Source organism: Glycine soja, chromosome 17, assembly GCF_004193775.1.
Source record: "Glycine soja cultivar W05 chromosome 17, ASM419377v2, whole genome shotgun sequence".
Taxonomy (NCBI): Eukaryota; Viridiplantae; Streptophyta; class Magnoliopsida; order Fabales; family Fabaceae; genus Glycine; species Glycine soja.
In genome coordinates this window covers 11,026,183-11,042,406 of record NC_041018.1, presented here as the reverse complement: position 1 = coordinate 11,042,406, position 16,224 = coordinate 11,026,183, and the positions used below count along the sequence as shown (strand labels likewise).

Below are 16,224 nucleotides of genomic sequence, written 5' to 3'. Positions count from 1 at the left end.
AGGTATTTTAACAAATGCCAAGTTTTAAAAAGAATAGGCCCATGAACTGAGTCGTTTTAGTACATAGTCCAAAAGAATTAGATTGAAATAGCAAGTTTCTAACCCATAACTAAAGTGACCTAATTCAACCCAAATCAAAAATATTTTGATCTGTTATAAGTTAATTAATTTGTATGGCAAACTAGCTAATCCAAATTGACAGTCCTGTCAGGTGCTTATGGATTCATTTCGCAATTAATTATGTAAATTCTAGCATGTTTGGAAACTTGTTGAAAATAGAAGAAACGCATTTAGATATGAAAGCTATAACTATTATATATCTTTTATAAATCATATTTTAATTTTGAAATGTGAAAAATGACATTTGAAACGTGAAGCCAAATACGTTAATAGCTACTAGATTTTATAAATCACATATGAAACATAAAAAATCACATGAAATGTGAAACCAAATAGGCTGGAATTCATATTTCTTGTTACTAGCATGCAACTAGGTTTAGTGATGCCGAAAGTGCTAGCTAGTAGCTTTCATTACCATATATATAAATTACATAATGCTGCAACTTTACACATTATTATTAGAATGACTATTATAAAGATACGAAGATAATTAGTGGGATAGAAGGAGCAAGTTGGACGATTAACTTTGTCAAAGCACTATGAACTAGCCTTCTATCCCACCTTATGATGGAGAATCACTTTTACCTTCGAAAAGCACTATTAGAGAAAAGATAAACATTAAGAAAAAATTAAACTCGAATAAGAACGAATCTGAAGTGTAGATATTTATTGGAAACTAAACTTTTACCTCATTTTGCTTTAGATTGGTTAGTGGTCTTAATTTCATAAATAATTACTTCGTAATATAAATTTCATCTATGCCTTGCAAATGATGGAAGGGACAACCCATATACTTCTTGGCATTTGGTTTGAAGCAGAATCCCCTGATTACAAGCTTTACTGTTTACTTCTTCTCTTTTCCGTTATCTTTCTCAGTAAACGAACGGGGCTTTGATATTGAGATTTAAGAAACACAAGAGCTGCAGTACTCCTAAATTTCTGAATCTCTGATGATGGGTAATTGATGCTTTGCTTTTAGATGTATGAATAGAATAGTTTTGCCTTGATTGCATTATGATCATTTGACACAATTATAACATTAGTACGTAGACCAACGTCTTGTTCTACCTATTGATTTAAAATGCATTAATCTTCTAATTTTCAAATCTGAAGTTCCACTGCATCCGTTACTACAATTACAACTAGCAATGATATGATTCAGAAAACACCCGAGATCACAAATACTAGTGAGATTGAGAAGGGACTTAGCATATTGTACATGTCTAATTCTTCTCACCCCAAGTGTTGTTATATATGAATTTGGGGTGATAGAGCCATAGAGGTTTCTTTCAACGTACAAGTTCATTTACCTGATTTCTTGGAACTTGTTCCTGTACCTGTGCGGGAATACATACTAACATTTGTGCCTTGGTAGCTTCTTGCACCCAATTTATTCTCACAATAAATGTTAACAACAAAATCAAGCATGCAACAACACCAATCAAGAATCCTATAATGAGTCCAGCAAGTCCTAAACGAAGCTTGAAGGCAAAAACCACACCCAATGGTAAGGCCAAGAAGTAGAATCCACCAATATTGGCATACATTCCTAGCCATGGTCTTGCAGTCCCTCGCACTATGCCTCCACAAACCGTCACAGGAAAATTAAACACTTCCACCAGAGCCATCAAAAACATTGTCTTCTTCACACCCTTTACAACCCCTTTATCATGGCTAAACAAATTCCCCCAAACCCCTCTAGAAGCCACCATCATGGAACCACCGATACAACCCGATATAACACCCACTGCCAAAGACACACGTGCTGATTTATAAGCTTGACCAGCACTATTAGCACCAAGCTCATTGGACACACGAGTGGAAACACACGTGGCTAGAGAAAGCATCACTGAGTAAAGCAAATAGTCAAAGTTCAACACAATGGCCAGAACCCCCAGGGCTTGTTTTGCGTTTGCCAAGTGGCCAGTGAGCAAAACTAGAATCTCGTAACACCACCACTCAAGGCACGTGTTGAGGCAGCATGACCCACTAAGCTTCATTAGCCTAATCCAATCCATCACATTCTGATCCCACCACCCTCCTTCCTTCCACAACATGCCCTCATTTCTTCTCTCAAGAACCACAACATAAACCGCCAGCATAACCATAACCATGAGATCGGTTATCCAAACCGCAATCGAAACTCCTCGGAGTCCCATGGTTTTGGAGAGTACTATGTTAACGGGTATGTGAAAGGCTAGTGCCACAGCAGAACTAAACATGGTGGGAAGAGTCATGCACTGAGAGCTGAGGTAGGTTTTTAAGGGACAAAGGAGTGAAGTGACCAACAAGTCAGGTATGAGATAGGAAACATAGGTTTTGGCCACGGTTGAGATCTCTTGTTGTTGGCCAAAACAAATCAAAATCTTGTCAACGTTCAACCACATGAAAGATATGGGGAGTGATGCCAAAAGCAACAAGAGGGTTGTCATGAGAAGGGTCTTGTGGAGGAGCCTCACGTTCTTGGCTCCATGCGCTTGCCCACAGATTGGTTCCATGGCGCCGCTTAGACCGTTCAAGACGGAGAAGCCGGTGATATTAGCAAAACTGAACCCGAGAGCGCCACCGGCTAAGTTCAGCTCCCCAAGGTGGCCAAGAAAAGCTGTTGTTATGGCTGTCTTGGCAAACCAAGCCAAGTTCATGGCCACAAGAGGAAGGGCTATCCCTCGTTGAACTCTTAGCTCTTCTAGTACCATCTTTATGAAATTTGCATTGAAAGGGCATTTTTTAGTGTGTGATGAAGGAGATGAGGGCCGATGGTTAGCCTTATCGTTTGTGCTTAGGTTCTCTACTTGTTTAGATGTTGCTGACATTTTTGCTGAGATAATGTTATGGTATGATTGTTGTGTTGTGAAGTTTCACTAGCGTGTTTCTTTTGTTTTATATAAGATTGGTTAAGCAACCAATCTTATATAAAACAAAAGAAACACCCTATTGGAAGTTGTTTCTCAAGCAAGAATAGAGATATCCGTGATATCATCAGCTTACCAAGTTGCTGCCAATTGAAATGATCTGTACTAGTGCATGAACCATGTAACACGCACTTTCAGTTATTGCAAATATCGTGTAGTAAAAAAAGACCTTGTGAATTTACTCAATTTAGGGGTCAGAAGGAAATTTCCTTTATTTACCAACTAATTAACTGTCACTCACTTCTAAAACGAAAGTAAACAAAATAAATTTAAGATATATCAACCAAAATAACCATTAATTAGTTGTGGCTTGTCTATCAAACTGATATGGTTGTCTTCTTGCTCTTGATTTCATGTACTCTACAATCCAATTTATGGAAACCTATCTAGAAAATGATCAGCTAATGGAGAAATGAGTAGGTGCAAAATGTGATGTCAACAGTAGTATTTCGTATAGAATAGAAAAATAAAAAAAAATCACCAAAAAAATAGAAAAATAGAAAATTTCCGTACATTTTAATGTTATTTTTATCTATTAATTCGCGGATGGTTTTTTACATATATTTGCATCAAACACAACAAAGTTCCTCATGATACAAGTTATTTTAACTCCGTTTCTACTACTCTATATATGCTCGATCACGGGTAGATTGGAAATTCATCAATCTGATTTGACCGGTTTCAGTTAAAGGCGCATTCCAAGGGTAGATTCCCACCCAAATTCCATTATTCCTTAGAATGTTGCATTTTAAAATATCATATCCTCGGTGGAATATATCATATATAATGTACTTATAAATTCCTTTCACTAAACTGGATTTCCATGCTTGGAGCTTAATTACATCATTAACATAGGAATTTCTTTGAGCCTAAGTACTGGGTGACGATCAAGCATCAACCGAATGCAAAAATAAGCTAGAAACTAGTTTTAAGTGGATTGTCCATCGACTCAGCTAGATTAAAGCAACCTATGAGAGTCAAACTCTTGAAAGTCGAGGATTACATTTTTCACACTTGTTCTTTGTGTTTATTAGAAGCGTATCACTACAAGAAAAAAAGGGTTCATTACCCACGGATTTCAATCCATAGATAAATCACCATTTTTGACAAATAATTTTTCGTCGAAAATTTAAAATTACCTACGGATTCAATTTTGTATATAATTTCATTAAGCACCAACAGATTTTACTCACGGATTTGTTTCGTAGGTATTTATCGAAGTATTATACCTATGGCTTGTATTTGTGTGTATTTACTGACGAATTTTACCTAAGAATTTTATACGTAGGTATTTATCGATGAAATTTACCTATGGATTGTATTCATAGGATTTACCAACAAATTTTACCTTGGATTTCATTCGTAGGTATTTATCGACATATTCTACCTAGGGATGTTATTCATAGGCATTTATGGACAGATTTTACCAAAAGATTTTATTCAAAGGTATTTATCAATAAATTTTTCTGACAGATTTTACCCACGCATTAAATTGTCAATAATTTATCAACGAATTTTATCAATAGATTTTTCATTGATAATAAAATCTGTGGAAAAATTAAAAATCCATATATAACAGTGGAAATGAAAAAAAAAAAAAAAAAAAGAGGTGAGATAGAACATTATTAATATATTTCTGTAAAAAAACATTATTAATTTTCTAAATATTCAATATACGTTAAAATATAAATAATAATAATAATAATAATAAAAGAATAATTAAGGATGCAATTTTTTAATATTTTTTTGAAAAAAACCTAACACAAATATGTTTTACGTGATTTTTTTAAAATAAAATAAAGACACAATTACATGGGATGTAATTAAAATTACGTGTTAAAAAATGGCATTTAAACCACTTTGAGGATCAAATTAATTACTATCATAATAAATGTTCTATGTAATTAAAATTATAAATATAATCATCTGTAATATTTTTTTATACAAAATAAACCTAAAAATATAATAATATTTAACATATATTACAAATAATATATATATATATATAGCGTTAGAAGTACAGTGTGAAGTATTAATTGGTGTTTGATTAAGTACAGTAAAACCCACTTAAAACTAAGAATTAATTGTCGAAGGTCTAACAAAACCCATTTACAACATTAATAATTGAGCAAACCATTTACTATACACACTAGAATCTTTTTTAAGTACACTCCCCCTCCTATCATCATTCCAAAAACCGTGTTCTCGAATGATGTTTAAACTTTTATATTCCATAAATATTGCATGATGTTGATATAGCATGATGTTAACTCATTAGCAAGTGTACTAAATTTCTCACAAGTAGTAAAATACTTGGAAGTCCGAGTGTCGAATCCACATAGACTTTGTTTGTACTTAGATTAATGCAAACCCCATTTTACAAGCAAGAGATAAGCAATTTAAAATAAAAGATAAAGAAAGATAATAGATAAGATAGATAAAGATAAGAAAAGATAAGATAAATAAAAGATAAAAATAGAAGATAAAAGAAATAAAATCATAATTTTATAAGGTTGGGACCTGACCTGCCTTGTTTGCCTAGGATGTATGAGTTTATGATTTTTCTTTATCAATTTAGGTGACTCTGTTCTACCCACATCTGTTCAATTACTTGCCCCTAATTCCTCACGATGACAAGCTTATTTTATTTATCTATCTTCCAAAATCCTTTGCAAAGACTCAACAAATAAAATGCATGAAGTATGAATTTTAGTTGTTTACAAGAATGCATGGGCATAAAATTATCATTCTATTCCTAGCAATGATTTTCTTATGAAATCATTTTTTTGTTCTATTAGAAGTTATCATCTTCCGAGCATCTAACCCCTGAAATCAATGCATGCATACCTTCTTTAAATCTTATTCAGAAGTTACCCTCTCCCGAGCGTCTAATCCCTACCAGAATCCAGGCCCTAACTAGGGATTTAGCCACTCATGGTCATTGAGGGCTTTACAATTGATGGTATAAGAAATGATGATGGGATAAGAGAGGTGAAAGAAAGGGAGTAAATAAAACGGGGTTCTTTTGTGTTTTTTTTTTCTGCTAGGCTTGATTGTCTTTTTATAGTCGTTGTAGTGGGATTGGGTCTGATGCTAAAAATCATCATTTTTGATACTTTGCATGTAATCATATTTTCTTGAGACTTTTTGATATTTTGGATATTTTCTTGATCTTTCTCTCTTTTAGTCTCTCCTTTTTACATCTGCAAGTCAAATCTTAATATTTAAGTTTAAAGATAACTGCTAAATAAATATTTTTAAAGATATTTTCAATATATTTTTAAGCTAAATCTTATATGAATTGAATTAATTAATCCACTCAAAAGTAAGAAACAGTAGTATAAAAAAAAGTAAGAAACAGCTTTTTGAAGGAACAAAATTAGCAGATTTAATAACTGGATCGAAAAACATTTTCAAAATGAACTACATTTTTTAATGGCAATAAGTTATATATTACATATATTTCAACTAAAGGCATATGATCGATTAAGTGTTGAAGACATGAAAAGGAGATTAAGAAGTCCATTCATTATCTGGAAAACTATAACTCTATAAGGGGATCGAAAAATTTAAGAACACATAAAAACCATCATTTTGGACTTTCAGAATTCAAATTAAAACCTTCATTTGAACATATATTTAATTTAATTTTAATTCTTTTAAAAAAATGTTTTTAAATTTAGTTATTTAAAGTTTAAAATTTTATTGTAGTCTTTAATGTCAAGTGTTCTTTAACTCATAAAAAATCTTATAAAACAATCATATATATATTAGTATATTTTAAGAAATTTATATTAAGTTGATTTTGATTTATATGAACAAGGTAACAAAGATTAACATAAAATTTTATATATATATATATATATAAATAAAAAGAACTTTTAATTTAATTGTAAGTTTTAAGAAACATTATTTAATTAAAAATTATTAAATACTACAATAATTAATCAAAATTACATTAGTACGTATGATTTAATCTCTCTTTATATATATTATCCAGAATTCGTTGAAACCATTGTGATGTAAGGTATTTGTTTTATTAATTAATAGTCGCTTTATATCTTATGGCAGTATTTGCTTTATTAATACATGCGCTTTATACTTTGTGGCAGCTGTAGCTGGAGCATCGAAGGAAACCAGATAATTAGATAATAAGAAAAGTACTTAAAGCGATTCATTTATTCAGTGGGTATATATAAAGTTTGAGATTTCAAGTATAATATGAGATCCCGGATGGTGATTAGAATTTTCGGTCATAAAACAGCTTAGTTCACTACAGGAATATATATACTTGCATAGACTATACGGCTTGCTAAAACATATCGGATCTATTCTTGCATTCTGTGGATTTCAAATTTCCATCTGTCTTTAATTGCTAGGTTGCTGCGCGTGATTGTCAAAGTTCCAGTTCGCTGTTGAAGGATCATAATAAGGAGAAGTTCATTCGCTGGCAGCAGCATCCCGATTCGGGAGATCCAAGTTGCCGTGACAATTAATACCAACTTCTTTTCATATTTTTTTTATATTGCTCCCACTTTTATTTATAGTTGTGCTTAGTCCTACTTTTCTTATTAGGATCATGTTTTCATTTTATTTTTTATATATAAGATCGGAAATAGTAAGAAATAGCAGGAGATCGACCATATCCCACAATAAATTTCTTTTAGGTCTATATCTAACCGACAAGCCACAACTAATGGATTGGCAAATATCTCTTACAATTTATTACTATTTTGTTTGCTTTGGCTTTACAAGTGAGTACAGTTAATTAATCGGAAGACTTACATTCACAAGGTGTTTTTTTATTACACGATACTCGCAATAATTGAATGTGCATGCTATATGGTTCACGCACTTTTGATCATTTCAATTGGCAGCAACTCAAGCACCAAAGTCTAAACCTTATCTAATCTTATACTATTAAAGAAAAGAAACACGCTAGTGGAACTTGGCAACAATCTCACCAAAACATCATCTGATTCATCTCAGCAAAAATGTCAGCAACATCTAAAGAAGGAGAGAGCATAACCGCAAACGACTGGTCCAACCGGCAACCCTCATTTCCTTCATCACACACCCAAAAATGCCCTTCCAATGCCAACAATTTTGTGAAGATGGTGGTAGAAGAGCTAAGAGTCCAACGAGGGATAGCCCTTCCACTATGAACTTGGCTTGGTTTGCCAAGTTAGCCATAACAACAGCTTTTCTTGGCCACCTTGGGGAGCTGAACTTAGCCGGTGGCGCGCTCGGGTTCAGTTTTGCTAACGTCACCGGCTTCTCTGTCTTGAACGGTCTAAGCGGCGCCATGGAACCAATCTGTGGACAAGCACATGGAGCCAAGAACGCGAGGCTTCTCCACAAGACCCTTCTCATGACAACCCTCTTGTTGCTTTTGGTAACACTTCCCTTATCTTTCTTGTGGCTTAACCTTGGCAAGATTTTGATTCTTTTTGGCCAACAACAAGAGATCTCAACCGTTGCCAAAACCTATGTTTCCAATCTCATACCTGACTTGTTTATCAAGGCACTCCTTTGTCCCTTAAAAGCCTACCTCAGCTCTCATTGCGTGACTCTTCCCACCATGTTTAGTTCTGCAGTGGCACTAGCCTTTCACATACCCGTCAACATAGTACTCTCCAAAACCATGGGACTCCGAGGAGTTGCAATTGCGGTTTGGATAACCGATCTCATGGTTATGGTTATGCTGGCGATTTATGTTGTGGTTCTTGAGAGAAGAAGTGAGGGCCTGTTGTGGAAGGAAGGAGGGTGGTGGGATCAGAACATGATGGATTGGATTAGGCTAATCAAGCTTAGTGGATCATGCTGCCTCAACACGTGCCTTGAGTGGTGGTGTTATGAGATTCTACTTTTCCTTACTGGCCACCTAGCAAATGCAAAACAAGCAGTGGGGGTTCTAGCCATAGTGTAGAACTTTGACTATTTGCATTACGCAGTGATGATTTCTCTAGCCACTAGTGTTTCCACTCGTGTGTCCAATGAGCTTGGTGCTAACCGTGCCGGTCAAGCTTGTGAATCAGCACGTGTGTCTTTGGCACTGAGTGTTGTATCTGGTTGTATCGGTGGTTCCACGATGGTGGCTGCAAGAGGGGTTTGGGGGGATTTGTTTAGTCATGATAAAGGGGTTGTAAAGGGTGTGAAGAAGGCAATGTTGTTGATGGCTCTGGTGGAAGTGTTTAATTTTCCTGTGACGGTTTGTGGAGGCATAGTACGAGGAACTGGACGACCCTGGCTAGGCATGTATGCTAGTCTTGGTGGGTTCTATTTCCTGACACTGCCGTTGGGTGTGGTTTTTGCCTTCAAGCTTCGGTTAGGACTTGCTGGATTCACTATAGGACTCTTGATTGGTATCGTTGCTTGCTTGATTTTGTTGTTGACGTTTATTGTGAGAATAAATTGGGTGCAAGAAGCTACCAAGGCACAAACGTTTGTATGTATCGCACAGGTACAGGAACAAGTTCCAAGATATGAGGTAAATGAACTTGTTGAAAACCATGAGAATGATCAAGTGTGAAAAGAAACCTCTATCACCCCAAATTCATGTATAAAACACTTGGTGAGGAAGAATCAGAAACGTATAGAAGTCGTAGACACACTACTCTAGAGTCAAAACACGATCATATATATATACTCCAATGTTCATTTTGCTGAGTCCCTTCTCAATACCATTTTGAGTGTTTGCCATCTCGGATGTGTCCTGAATATCATTGCTAGTTGTAATTGTAGTAACGAAAGCAGTGATACTTCAGACTTGAAGATTACAAGATTGAATAGGTACAACGACCCTTTGGTCTATTGATGTTATAAAAAAATGGTTATACTGACCGGATAAAAAATTTTACAAAATAATCCAATCATAATCCAACATAATAAATTTTTTTATTTTTAAAATAATTATGTAATTTAAACAATATTTTTTATTGGATGACCAGTAAATAGGCATTAATCTCTTGATGTTATAATTGTATTGAATGATTAGAATGGACTCAAGGAAATAACTATTTAGTTTGTACATCTAAATTTCTCAATCTCTTATATAGTTATATACAGTAACAGAGGTAATAGTGATTAGTTCATATACAATGATTTCCAAGAACAAGAGATTGAGAGGACCAGAATATGAAACATCGTCATTGGCAAACCTGGTTTATATATATAAATACTTACACACCTGACAGTGACACCACACTGTTTTGCAATCAGAAATAAGTAACTGGAATGGGACATCGGGCAATAAAGCTGACGGAGAATGATACAATTGCACTTCTCATACTCATTTTTAACCGAATGCATTTCACTTAGCAAGATTAACTGTGTGTTTAGATAAATATTGGTAAAATTAATTTTGAAGTGATTGTGATTTATGTTGAAAATTTAGATATTTTATTATAAATAAGTTAAGATTAAAATTTGATACAAAAGTTTGGATTCAACATAAAACTATTTAAAATGGTTGTTTCAGAATCAATTCTGAAATATTCATCCAAATTAAGTCTGGATTCAGAATCAATTTCCCAACACAAATCAAACGCACACTACATCTAGAAAAGCATATTTGCCGGAAGCTTCGGATGTAGTGGACTGGAATCCGCAGCACAAATTTTCACTAGCATAAGTGAAGACATTCAATATTCTTTTTATTTGGTCTAGCACGAGATTTTGAAATTCGGTTGAATAGATCGAGCGTCGATTCTGTGAATTTCAGGAGCAACATCCTTCACAACAGAAATTGGACATTTGACACACCTTCAGTTGTGACTAATTTAGGTTGGGGCCTGCTATTGGCACCCCCAAGTTAGTATTTAAATTTTAAACCCCTAAGCAAACAAAGTGAAAAGACAAAAATATCTTTTTGGTATTTAGTTACTCAAAAATATCCAGTGTTAATTTCTTGAAAAAAAATTCACATAAGAGAAACTTATTTCCATTGTTTTATTTTTTTTAAAATAAATTAACACAATAGAAACTTATTTCTACTATGTTAAATTCTTAAAAATATATAAAATAACACCAAAAATTTGTTTTCATTGTGTTAATCCCCCTCCCTCTATTACAAATATTTATTCGAAGATATTTACAGAACAAATAGAAATGCCCTTTGGGTTGTGACTTGAGAGGAGATTGGGCCAAGAAATTTAGGATTGATAAGATGGCCCTGACAGAGAAAGGCCTATGTAACAAAATCAATGCAATACCATTGAAACTGAATAGGTCTACATTTCAGTATTTCACAATCAAAATAAGACTGGGCTAAGAGTCTAAAAGCAAAGACGTTAAGAATTCATATTCTACGCAGACATTACAAGAAATCCACACGGAACAATTTTTTTCCTGAAAAGATAATGCATGGACAATTACTCTACAATGAAAGTAGTATTTAATTTGTTAACACTACATTATCACTGATTCCAACTTGCTCACGGGATAAAGCCCAACTTTCTCAGAAAATAATGCACTTCCATATTTAAAGCTAAGAAACTTAACTAAAACTTCTCCTTATTTCTCATTTGTGTTTTCTTGGGTTTCAGCTTTCAGGCTTTGATTAGTTAAATATTCAATGTCCTATAGACGATAAGACGCAAAATCTTTCGGTAATAATGGTAAAAGTACAGAAAATATACATAAAAAAAGTTTTAAAATTATATATTAAAGTACAACAATACAAAAAAATGATTTTCATACAGAAACCAATAAAAGAGTTTAATCGTAGTACTATTATTATTATAGTTAAATTCTCTTACCGATGCAATAATGTAGCTAGTTATGTAAAAAATTAACATTGAGAAATAAAATTTACAAAGACAGTTCTTGAGGAGGAAGGTTGTTATATATGTTATTGATTATAAGAAAATAGAAATATTTTTTTTAAATGATAACATTTCTTAATTAAAAAATTATTTACTTAATTTTTTTAAGTTTTTAGAAGTTATAATGAGGTTATTTAATGTTTATTAACCAATACCACGAGCACACATTGAAAAACTGAAGTAGTTAATCATTAAATTCTCAAAACACACAAATGCCAAAGTGTATCTTAGTTAAGGAAAAAAATATAAAGTATTTAATGATAAAAAATTTATTATATGAAAATTGGAAAAATTATTTAATGCATACTTTTCCAATATTAGAAATAATTAATTTAATAGTGTGATTAATGTTTTTAATCAATAATATTAAATTACTCGTTAAGAAAACCTTGTTTTAATATTTTTGATACAATAACAAATACTAATAATCCACGTGCTCAACCACCTGTTTCATGCTTTCTCTAGTTTTTGTTTTTTGTTTTTTCACTTTCAGTCAAATTCAGTTGATTGTGAAGTTTAGTTATAGGATGCCTATCAAATTTATAATGAATCTAAATCCCACCTACTCGTCCCATTTCAGTTAAAATCACGTGGCAAAATATGGGACTTTTAATACCCCAATAGTTGGAGATGGATCATTGATATGTCTACATCTAAGGTGTGTTTATGGTGGCTAAAAGCTGCTGCTATAACTTGTACATTAAGAAAGATGGGTTAATCTAATAAAAGTAAATTTATGTTATTCAAGAAAAGCGTGGTGGTGCAGGAGATTATTTTCAATGAGGGAAGGACAAGAATTTTCAGTGAGGGCATGACATTAGAGCTCATTAACTAAGGTGACAAGGGACAACCAAATTAAAACTCATGAGTCATGACCTAAGGCCTCTCATACCAAACATACAGGCTCTCTTAAAAAAGAAAAAACCCGGGCCATGTGAAATGAATGGTTAAGAGTTGTAACTTTCAATGGCTTCCCTGTCTCCTTCAAGAGGAGGAGTCCCTTTGGGAAATGAACCAAATACTGAGGACAAGGGCAAGGGCCAAAAGGGGAAGGAAATTAAATGAACAGCTAACAATGCTTAACTTAGCTTTGTGGCTTCCAAACTAACGGCAGAAAAAAGCAAAAACCAACCGTATGTAATGTACTAGTACTTTTCTCGTTGGGCTGCAGAGGAGAAGTCAATTATGCAAGCTGGATCCTGGATCTAAACTAACTATAAAAACGTTGGCCGATCCAACGTACCAAATAGTACTAGTATGTGATGGACACTGGAATTGGAAGGCTTCATTTAATGTCAAATTGTCAATGTGTTGTGCTTCTAGCCCTGATGTTGTTGACGTGAGCTATCAAAGAAAAATCATATGAAACAATAATATTCTTGTTATTCAATTTATGTTGTTCAATTATTCTAGTCTAGATTAGTGTGATTATATTTTTCTTCCAAAAATTACTTCATGTACAAATTATATATAGCCTTCCTTTGTTACATTGGAAAATAAGGAAAAATAAATATATTCTTTCTCTTTTGTCTCTTCTTTAACATGGTATCAAAGCACGAGTTCTAGATCCATAAAAAAAAAAAAAATGAAAACACCTACAATAGGGGTGTCGAAAGAGGAAGCGGAGAATTCACTCCTGGCAAAACTTACAACAAAGATGACTCAAGCATTGAATCTCAACCAAACATAGAGTCAAATTTCAAGTTCTGAAACTACAATACAAATTGGAATCAAATTAGATGGTACCAATTATGCACTATGGTCCCAAATTGTCGAGATGTATATCTCAGGCAAAGACAAATTGGGATATATAAATGGAGATCTTCCTGAATTCCTACAAATAGACCCTGCATTCAAAAAATGGAGAACAGAAAATGCAATGGTGAAGGGATGGTTCATCAATTCTATGGATCTAAAGTTGGTGAGCAACTTTATTAGATTTCCAACGGCCAAGGTTGTTTGGGATAGTATTGCTACAACATACTTTGATGGCGCTGATACATCACAAGTATATGATCTCAAAAGAAGAGTGACTAGACTCAAACAAGGCAGTGGATCTATTGAAACGTATTATAACAACCTGCAAGGACTATGGAGAGAAATCAATTTTCATCGACCAAATCATATGGAATATGGTGCCGATATTCAGCAATATAATTTAATTTTGCAAGAAGACAAAGTCTATACCTTTTTAGATAGGCTTGATGATTGTCTTGACAAGATTCGAGTGGATGTACTTTAGATGCAACCATTCCCAATGGTGGAACAAGCTTATGCACTAGTCCGAAGAGAAGATTTGAGGCAATTTGTGATGATGGTAAATGAATATATTGTATCATGAGGTGCTATGCTTTCAAGGAGAGGGCATAAACCTTAGCACCAATTATCTCTTCAGATGACTTCAAATGGCAAGCCAACTACCAAATCTTAATCACAAGGAAAAGGAGAAGGATGCAAACAAAGTCATTCAGATCATACTTTTTTCTTGAAGTATCAACAATGGAAGGTGACAGCTCTAATAATCTATGTTGATGATATGATAATTACAGGAAATGTTGAAAAAGAAATCTCTACACTACAAGAGCAATTGGCAACTAAGTTTGAGATGAAAAATCTTGGAGGGTTGAAGTATTTTTTGGGGATAGAAGTAGTTCGATCAAAACAAGGCATATTTCCATCACAAAGGAAGTATGTGCTTGACTTATTATCAGAAACTAGAATGCTTGATTGTAGACATGTTGATACACCAGTCACACAAAACCATGGCTTAGGAGAATTTCCAAATTAGACCCCTACCAACAAAGAGAGATATCAACGCCTAGTGGGAAAGTTAATTTACTTATCGCATACACAGCTAGATATTTCTTATGCAGTGAGCTTGGTGAGTTAGTTCATGCATTGTACTAGTGAAGACCATATGAGTGTTGTGTTTCATCAAGGAAAAGCCCGAAGAAATGATAATTCAATTTCCTTTTGTGAAGTCGGTAGATTAGCTAGCAGATATACTTACAAAGGCTATCTCTAGCAAAATATTTCACAATTCACTTAACAAGTTGGGCATTGAAGATATCTACGCACCAACTTGAGGGAGAGGGGGTGTTGACGTGAGCTGTCAAAGAGGAATCATAGGAAACAATAATATTCTTGTCACCCAATTTATGTCGTTGAGTATCCGTTGAATTATTCTAACCTAGATTAGTGTGATTATATTTTTCTTCCAAAAATAGCTTCATGTACAAATTATATATAGCCCTCCTTTGTTACATTGGAAAATAAGGAAAAATAAATATATTGTTTCTCTTTTGTCTCCTCTTTAACATATGCTTTCAATGGTATAAATCACTTATTTTTACTTTTATACAAGCACTTTTAAGCACCAAGGATGTGCTTAGTTGTAAGGAGAGAGAAAAAAGGAAGAATAAATAAGAAAAGAAATATGATGAAAATAAAAGTAATTTGACCGAAGAGAAATAAATTATAATACATTGAAAATTTTAAATTAAAATAGGTTGATAAGTAAGAAAAAAAAATTAAAAAAAAGATATACATTGGATAAATGACCAATAGCTTTCATTCAGTACTTGCCCCATCATGTGTAAGTAGAGGGCAAGATAGTAAAAACGATTGTGCATACAAATTTCTTCTTTAATATGATCATATGAGAGAGGAAAAACACATGTGGGTCCTATGAGCTTTTTTAAAATATTTGTGCACACACTTCCTTCCAATCAAACCACCACGAACATGCTCTCTCTTCTCACGTATTTAACTGCAATCAAACTATCGCTAAATCTGTACGATGGAGTAATTCTTTTTGGATACTTTCAATAGATTTCATCAAAAACATTACATCATTATATTTTAGTAATAAATTATTTATTAATTTATAATTATTTTATTTATAAATTAATTAAAGTTTAAAAAATAAGAAACTTTTTAGACTTTTATCATGTAAAATGTTTTTTTGACGCAAAAAATAATAAAAATATAATTAAATTATATTTTATTTAAAATTATAAAAATAACTATTCTCACACCAATAGTAATATTTTGCTACGAAAGCATCGGTGCTTCACATGTTGGGTTGCTTCCAACTCCAATACCCCTTGGAAACTTCAAGTCTTCAATTGATGTCTTTAATCAGTACTGTTTGTACTAGCAGTGAAAACGTAAGGGTTAGACGATCCCTTACAATAGCGTGCGTGATAACAGCTAGCTAGTATTATGCATGTGCTAAATTTATAATTGCAACATTAAATAATGTCCTAGCAGTCACAAGAGGAGTAAAAGGCGTAAATTGGGCCACTAGTTAATGAAAAAATGTACTACACTGTTGTTAATTGTATAACTTTTATTTTTACATTTTT

General features: G+C 33.4%; 1 protein-coding gene and 1 pseudogene across 1 annotated transcript; one reads left to right on the top strand and one right to left on the bottom strand.

The window, feature by feature from the left end:
- Positions 1-1,102: 1,102 nt before the first annotated feature.
- Positions 1,103-3,045, bottom strand: LOC114392704 (protein DETOXIFICATION 56-like). Its single transcript, XM_028353919.1, has one exon. The coding sequence runs from the start codon at positions 2,931-2,933 to the stop codon at positions 1,410-1,412; it is 1,524 nt and encodes a 507-aa protein (XP_028209720.1). The 5' UTR covers positions 2,934-3,045; the 3' UTR covers positions 1,103-1,409.
- A 4,825-nt stretch (positions 3,046-7,870) lies between these two features.
- LOC114392787 lies at positions 7,871-9,874 on the top strand (annotated as a pseudogene).
- The last annotated feature ends 6,350 nt before the right edge of the window (positions 9,875-16,224 follow it).

What these genes read in the sequence shown, in the direction of transcription:
- LOC114392704 (XM_028353919.1), bottom strand. Translation starts at nt 2,933, where the DNA reads ATGTCAGCAACATCTAAACAAGTAGAGAACCTAAGCACAAACGATAAG.